The sequence below is a fragment of the Ochlerotatus camptorhynchus genome, unplaced genomic scaffold (assembly GCF_037179485.1).
Source record: "Ochlerotatus camptorhynchus isolate MF236.1 unplaced genomic scaffold, CSIRO-AGI_Acam_v1.1 ptg000432l, whole genome shotgun sequence".
NCBI lineage: Eukaryota > Metazoa > Arthropoda > Insecta > Diptera > Culicidae > Ochlerotatus > Ochlerotatus camptorhynchus.
Genome location: NW_027040918.1, coordinates 4,302,578 through 4,310,940, shown reverse-complemented (window position 1 = coordinate 4,310,940; position 8,363 = coordinate 4,302,578). Strand labels below are relative to the sequence as shown.

The window sequence follows — 8,363 nt, the reverse complement described above, 5'->3', positions numbered from 1 at the left end:
CCCCACGCTTTTTGCAAATCATCAAAACATCAGAACAGATACCACACTTCTTCGGCGGCAAAAGAGAACCCTACCTCATATGTTTTGATTTATTTATTATTTTTATTTATACATTTTTCTGAAGTTAATTTATGTGAAATTGGCAGAGTATTAATTCTAGCAGATTTGAGGAGTTATTTCCTATCGACTGGTGCATTTAGATTTTAATTTCATCTATAAATGACAAAGATATAAGCATTCAAAACCAAACACCTTTTCGTGACGGTTGCAAATTTTGGTTTTCCATTAACCACCTGCACCTTCCCGAAACGTGTAGTCTACGTCAAAATATGAAAGTTTTAATTCTAAAAAAAGAATAAATGAATAACAATCGTATCCACCACCATGTGACTCGACCAATAGCCATTCAAATAAGATAAAAAATATCAGAAATTCGTTTAGCATAACCGAGGATCTTCCAATAATAGTGAAACATTTAATTTCGGTTTGATGCTTGAAGTAATTTTTTTTACAAAAATCCAAACCAGCATCGTCTGCATCATATTTCCTCTCCTGCAGAACCCACAAGTCCACTGTTTTATTAGCTTTTAACTACCGCTACCAGCTAAGAAAATTCACTCCACCCGGGGGCTCCCTCAGCCATCCGGAGAAGACAATCGTGGGCTCACCCTAATAAAAATGAATCCTCACATGGGCAATTGTTGCACGGTGGCGTTCTCTTGCCGTTGACTTACGACCCTCGCAGTGAACACTAACTGCTGTGTCCGACTTGGGATGGATTCTTCCGAAGCTCGTAAACCGGAACGCTGCTGCTCCTGGTCCGAAGTTGGGACGATTTCTTAAGGTGCATGGTGCACGGTGGTTTATGATATTTTAACTACTCGTTAGCTTTCACTTAAGAACTTTACGCCTTTCCAACGGCTTTTTGGCGTGTGAGGGTGCATTCGAGTGGACTGGACAGCAGTGTTTTACGATGCTTGTTCTGCCCCAGGAACGACCGGTTTGGGCTCGGATCACGATGTGACACGTGAGATGGCATTAACACTCGGCGAGAGAGGAAATTAGCCACCAGCCACAGGAGAGAAGTTCCAGAGTAGTTAATTTGCTTACTTATTCAAATCTACGCATTTTACCGAGGGGAACGAACGTCATTTTTCATGAATTGCTTCTGATGTTGGAATAAATAATGTGACTTGGTTTGCATGTCAGAACGCTTATCTCGCACTCACGTTTTCGATGTTCTTTTTTATGCTATCGATTTGTTGCCATCTGGAGTCAACTAGTACATACTCTCATGGTAATTGGTAGCTAGTTAACATTATGTTTGTGGATTTCAACTGAACGAGATGGATATTGCTGTTCTGCTAGTCTTTCTTCATTTGGGACTTGTTCTCGTAAGCTTGCCATAATTTTGCATCAGTTGATCCTCTTACCTAGAATTTTGTTCGCCAGCCTATCCAGCTCGATATCAATAGCTTCGAGCCGGACTCCAACACGGATGCAGAGGTGATGGATTTGGGAACCCTTCGGCTAACCAAGAAAGGCCGTAATCACTATGTGATTTCGGGGACTTTCGAAATATTCCGCAACATTGGCAACGAAGCAAATGCTTCCATAGCGGTGTTTCGGAAGGATAATCTTTCCGGGCGATACTCACAGCAGATCTACAGCTTCCGGGAGAATCTCTGCAAATACTGGGACACGGAGGATAACTTTCTACCGGTCTTGAGAACCCTCTCGGATCTACCGGAAAAAGGAACCTGCCCGTTCCCCAAAGGTCAATTCACCGTCAAGGAATTCCAGTTCACTGAGGAGCAGTTCCCAAAATTGATTCCGCCTGGAGAATATTTGGTCCGGTTTTCTGTTTCCGAGGACGACCAATTGGTCTGTGGGATGGAAATTTACCTAACAATTGGTCCATAGGAGGAATCGAATCAATGATGAGCTGCTTGACAACTGTGTCCAATATAGATTTTTGATGAGGGATGTGGTATTATTTTCGTGATGACTCCCCTTGGAATTAGGTAAACAACATACAAATTTTAATAGCTCAGTGCTCTGGTCACAGAAATTACAAGTCCTTTTTGGGGACCAAGTCGAATTTACGTTTGTCGGAATAGATGATTGTCCGATTGAAAACGAAAAACGATAATCAACGTGCATTGACGTATTGAAGCGTGATCGCTGGAAGGCCGGAATTCAGTCGAACCCAATGATTTTTCGGAATCAGAAAACCCAATAATTTATGAATTAGTTGCGATTTTCTGGGGCTAAAGATATTATTTTTCTGTTTTCACGGTCTTTGAAAACTTTGGAAGATTTTGCTTGGCACACCAGGAAATATGTTGACTCATGACTTTTGCATTTGTGATCCAGCAGAAATTGTGAAACGAGAAGAATAGTAAAGTGAGTCGTCGAAAATAGTAAAAGTAGTGAAGAAAGGAAAAACAAGCTAACGGAAGCGTGTACCCGTCGGTGGATCACCGTAATAGGGCCTGCGACGTCCGTAATTCTGGCCAACGAAAGCGTCGTTGAGGTTAGGTCGGTACGATCGGAGGAAAGGGGTGCGATATAGACCACTTAGAGAAACTTGACCTCCCTTGTCCACTCGCCATTATAGTGGTTGCCATTCTGTGAGAGAACTAGTAGGGGAAAGTATGCCACGCCAGTGAGATTGTTCCTCGACTCAGGTGATTTTATTTAGCTTCCCATTGAGTACGAACCTGGTTGTTAATCAGGCCATCAGCCATTTGGGGAATCGTACCGTTTCATAACTGCAAGGCCAAATAACAGGCAGCGTTTTCCAGTAGCGAAGGTTCGTCACTTCCGGACAGAGTCTTCGAGTGCCTCGTCTACCAATGACCAAGCGTCAAGTCCCGCCCCACCTGCATACGGGGTGCTACTGCTGTTAACGGTTGGTAAAATTTGATTCAGTTGGTGTAAGAGTAGGGTTAATGTTGTTAAGATAGATAGCTAGTCACTTCTAAAGTGGACGTTAAGGTAGGGCACAGCGATGATGGAGGTGTTTTTCTGCATGGGCGAAGCGACCACAGTTCATTGAACCACCACCGACATGTCATAGAGTAGTGGGAGACGAAAACTAGCTACGCGGAAGCTGAGAGTCGATGATGAGGTGAGAGATCGTTTGGCCGAGAGAGAGAGAGAGAGAGAGAGAGAGAGAGAGAGAGAGAGGACAGGGAGTGGGTTGTTGACTGTGCTGTGAACAAATAGGAAATACACGAGGAGTGTTTGGAACAAAGTGCCCGGAGAAAGAGGTGATAGTGCGTCGATCACGGTGCTCCATCACTTGACCGATCAGGATCCGGCCGTCATCATCTGGCCAACGCCTCCAGCCAACGCTATCCGGCCATCGAGATTCGGCCATCGCGATTCTGCCATCACCATTCGGCCATCGCTTCGATAGTGTCTCGATCACGGTGCTCCATTGTTGACCTCGTATCGCGGCATCCACCATCTGCAATCCGGCCGCTGCAATCCGGCCACTGCAATCCAACCGCTGCAATCCGGCCGCTGCAATCTGGCTGCTGCAATCTGGCTGCTGCAATCCGGTCGTCGAAATCCGGCCGTCGCCATCCGGCCGTCGCCATCCGGCCGTCGCCATCCGGCCGTCGCCATCCGGCCGTCGCCATCCAGCCGTCGCCATCCAGCCGTCGCCATCCGGCCGTCGCCATCCGGCCATCGCCATCCGGCCATCGCCATCCGGCCATCGCCATCCGGCCATCGCCATCCGGCCATCGCCATCCGGCCGTCACCATCCGGCCGTCGCCATCCGGCCGTCGCCATCCGGCCGTCGCCATCCGGCCGTCGCCATCCGGCCGTCGCCATCCGGCCGTCGCCATCCGGCCGTCGCCATCCGGCCGTCGCCATCCGGCCGTCGCCATCCGGCCGTCGCCATCCAACAACCACAATCCCGCCACCACCATCCGGCCGTCGCCATCCAACAACCACAATCCCGCCACCACCATCCGGCCGTCGCCATCCGGCCGTCGCCATCCGGCCGTCGCCATCCGGCCGTCGCCATCCGGCCGTCGCCATCCGGCCGTCGCCATCCAACAACCACAATCCCGCCACCACCATCCGGCCGTCGCCATCCGGCCGTCGCCATCCGGCCGTCGCCATCCGGCCGTCGCCATCCGGCCGTCGCCATCCGGCCGTCGCCATCCGGCCGTCGCCATCCGGCCGTCGCCATCCGGCCGTCGCCATCCGGCCGTCGCCATCCGGCCGTCGCCATCCGGCCGTCGCCATCCGGCCGTCGCCATCCGGCCGTCGCCATCCGGCCGTCGCCATCCGGCCGGCGCCATCCGGCCGGCGCCATCCAACCACGGCCATCCGGCCGGCGCCATCCAACCACGGCCATCCGACCACCGTCATCTGACCACCGCCATTCGACCACCGCCATTCGCCATCCGGCCGTCGCCCTCCGGCCGTCGCCATCCGGCCGTCGCCATCCGGCCGTCGCCATCCAGCCGTCGCCATCCGGCCGTCGTCATCCGGCCGTCGCCATCCGGCCGGCGCCATCCAACCACGGCCATCCGGCCGTCGCCATCCGGCCGTCGTCATCCGGCCGTCGCCATCCGGCCGGCGCCATCCAACCACGGCCATCCGGCCGGCGCCATCCAACCACGGCCATCCGACCACCGTCATCTGACCACCGCCATTCGACCACCGCCATTCGACCACCGCCATCCAACCACGGCCATCCGACCACCGTCATCTGACCACCGCCATTCGACCACCGCCATTCGACCACCGCCATCCGACCACCGCCATCCGACCACCGCCATCCGACCACCACCATCCGCCCGCCGCAATCTGGCCATCACAATTCGGCCGCTGAAATCCGGCCACCGCAATCCAACAACCACAATCCCGCCACCACCATCCGGCCACCGCAATCCGACAACCACGATACCGCCACCGCCATCCGGCCACCACCCTCCAGCCACCGCCATCCGGCCACCACCATCCAGCCACTGCCCTCCGAACACCACCATCTGACCACCGCCATCCGACCACCACCATCCGACCACCACCATCCGACCACCGCCATCCGGCCGCCGCAATCTGGCCATCAGAATCGGGCCGCTGAAATCCGGCCACCGCAATCCAAAAACCACAATCCCGCCACCGCCATCCGGCCACCACCATCCAGCCACCACCATCCAGCCACTGCTCTCCGAACACCGCCATCCAACTACCGCCATCCGACCACCACCATCCGACCACCGCCTTCCGACCACCGCCATCCGCCAGCTCATCATCTCATTATGGAAAAATAGTGAACTTTTCACGAACATTAACGGCAAATATCTCACAGCCCACCTGTGGTTATCATGTATCCTGTGAGTAGCCTTGGACCAGACGACCATTCGAGTACTTCTCCAGCGGAATCCCTACGAGCCGATCCAAATGGTCACTCGAGTAAAACCCAACCCCAAACATGATGATTTTTTTCCCATTAGTACGTCAGAGTTCTCTTTTAAGTTGGCAAAACGATTGGACAAGTAATTATCTTGGGCGGTTTCTTCGAGAGCGTGGTTTAAAGGTCCAGAAGTAAGTCAGGGCTTCATTCGCGTCATGTCAAAACTTATGTCCATCCACTACTCGCTAGACGCACATATCTATAGAATAAACCTCGTTAACAGCAATATATGTAGGTGCAGAACTGGTTATGATGACATCGATCACGCAGTTTAGCATTGTCCGGGTAATGACGCCTCCAGAGCATCACTATTGGATACCCTAGTGACTCGTGCTAGACAACCCTTCCGTGAAGTAAGAAATCCTTTGTTTGTCTGATGTTAGAATTTGATGTGACCATCCCTTCGTTTCCAATCAATTTCCAGCCATTGTGTCCCAGTCTTATTATCCTCCTGTTTCTGTGATACTTGCCCTTACCCGGCCAGGATTTGGTTAACCGTCCGGGAGTAGTCTGAAGGAGGCTAAAGAAAACAATTTTCTACCTAGCTCCTTCCAATCGAAATTGTTACCCATTAACCTCGAGCCCACCACAAGTAATTGGTACCCAATACTAACCTAGAACTACCAACAATCAATACGAAACTAACGATTTTGAATTGGCTCACTACTTGACTAGCCTATTGGTCCCAAGCAAACGATTAACGTTCCCCATTCTAGTCGAAATTCTATTACTACGCAATGTTTGTTTTGATTCGCTATGAAAATTTGACAGATAAAATGAGGGGTTATTGGTTTTTCCTATGTTTCGAGGGGTGAATCGATTAGCTTGGGACCGAAGAGAGTACCAGAGCTGAGCCAAAAAGTTGAGCACGTTATTTCGGGACCTTCTAGTCTTAGAGTTACCTCTATGGAACTACTGCTGCTTAAAATGTAAATTCAAACATTACTGATTTTGGCTCCGCAAAGTGTCACACACGACTGAGCCTAGTAAACAATCGAACTAGTTAAAAAAAAAACAAAACCACTACATACAGCCGTCTTGGTGGTAGGCTTCAAGTTCAACACACCGCCAGTACCTGTAAGTACGCAAACCCATTTTTCTACGGACGCGCTGCCTGAACCCGAACACACAAGTAGAGCCTAACATTGCATTGCTGGGTTGAATGTGGTAACGAGGAGAATTGCGGTGCGCCGTAACATCAAAATTTTCTCGAACGGGTCTTGATTTATAAAAATAAAAGATCATGAAAAATTATGGACCCTTAAAAATTGATAATGTGATTCATTGCCCATAGAAAACAATTTGGTAAAATTTTATGCAAATCGGAGAAGGTCGAACTTTTTCGATTCGCCAATTGGTGTGTAGTTGCTCTATATCAAATGCTTTCATGCCAAAAGGTACAGCACCGCCATATTGCATGTTTCCACAGTCATTTCTTTGCCATCATGGAATGTCAACTACTCTCAAATAAGTTTTCAATCTTGTCAATTAAATTTCCATCCACAGCTTTTATTTCAACAATATCACTGATCGCACTCTTCCAACTACTTAACAGTCGCATACACCTTGTACGCCATAACCTGCCTTCCCTCGACGTTATCCATTCTGGCATTCAGCACGTACTGACCCTTTGGCAGTATTGGCGGCAGCATATCCTCGGTGAGCTCGAAGTTTTCGATTTGGTACTTTCCTTTCGGCAACGGGCAGGTCCCCTTCGGTGGCAAATTAGAACCCACTCGGATCTCATCGATGATGGCATTGTCCATGTTTAAAAATTCGCAAAAATTCTTCTTACCAGCCATCAGCGGTGGTCCATTCTTGTTGGCAGGTTCAAGTGCGAAGGATACCTTTCGATAGCGGAAGACACATTTTTCTTCTAACATTGTAAAGCGTGCTTAACCTGTCCATACCATATTCTCATTGCCCCAGTTTTGCTGAAGCTCAAAGTCCCCGATTATGATGTAGGAATTGCGTTTTTTACGGGTGACTCGCAGCGTGCCCAGAGTTATATAGTCCTCTGCTATGTTGGGATCCGGTTGGAACGAGTCGATAGATGTCTCGTACATCTGAAATTTGTCAAATGAGCGCTTTGAATAGATTCAAAATGTAAAGTAAATTGACTAACCGCCACTCCCAATGCTAGTGAAACTTTAAACACTAAAAGGACGTATTTCAAAGTGATCTTCATGTTTGGCCGTACCTGATTGAACTGAACTGAAGTGAAACAAGGCCCATGGCTATCTTCTATTATAGCGCTATAATTTACCACCGATCAAACTTGCATGACTCGTTACATGGTGCAATGAGGAAATTACAAGATGATCAATTTGATGCATGTTATTGCTGTGATCAGTGATGTCTGCTGGAAACCATGTTAATTGGCAATTAGTGGTCTCTAAACGGCCATAAAACACATACAAATATCTGCGTTCTTCCTTGGCTACCAGGCCTGTCAATGTGGTTACTCGTAACCAGCTCCAAAAACCGATTATTAATAATAATATTATTTATAATAATACTATTATGCACTACAGCATGAGCAATGATATGTCTTCATCGAGATTCAAACTGAGCGGCACCGGTGGTTTAGTGGTAAGCGTTATTGTCTCTCACTCCGAAGGGTCTGGATTGAATGCCAGTCGGTGCCGTCGGAATTTTATGAGGCATACAATCTCTTATCATGCTTTCCTTCGGAAGGGAAGTAAAGCCGTTGGTCCCCGGTTCATGAGTTGATGGGTCGGTAGGGTAGGGTCGAGGTGTGGGAGCTGCCTCCCTGGCTTCGGTAGCATTGGTACTCAGTACGGAAAACAAGATAGACGGAAAACTAATCAAGGAAATCAACAGTCAAACTTTATCACTACCACCAACATGAACATAACAAAGATCTAATCGAAAAAACCAGTTCTCAGACGTAATTTTC

General features: G+C 49.2%; 1 protein-coding gene across 1 annotated transcript; it reads right to left on the bottom strand.

The window, feature by feature from the left end:
• Window positions 1-6,987: 6,987 nt before the first annotated feature.
• Window positions 6,988-7,628, bottom strand: LOC135711324 (uncharacterized). Its single transcript, XM_065234114.1, has 3 exons — window positions 7,569-7,628; window positions 7,354-7,509; window positions 6,988-7,290 (listed from the first exon to the last, which is right to left on the bottom strand). The coding sequence occupies exons 2-3, from the start codon at window positions 7,507-7,509 to the stop codon at window positions 6,988-6,990; spliced, it is 459 nt and encodes a 152-aa protein (XP_065090186.1). The 5' UTR covers window positions 7,569-7,628.
• Window positions 7,629-8,363: the final 735 nt, after the last annotated feature.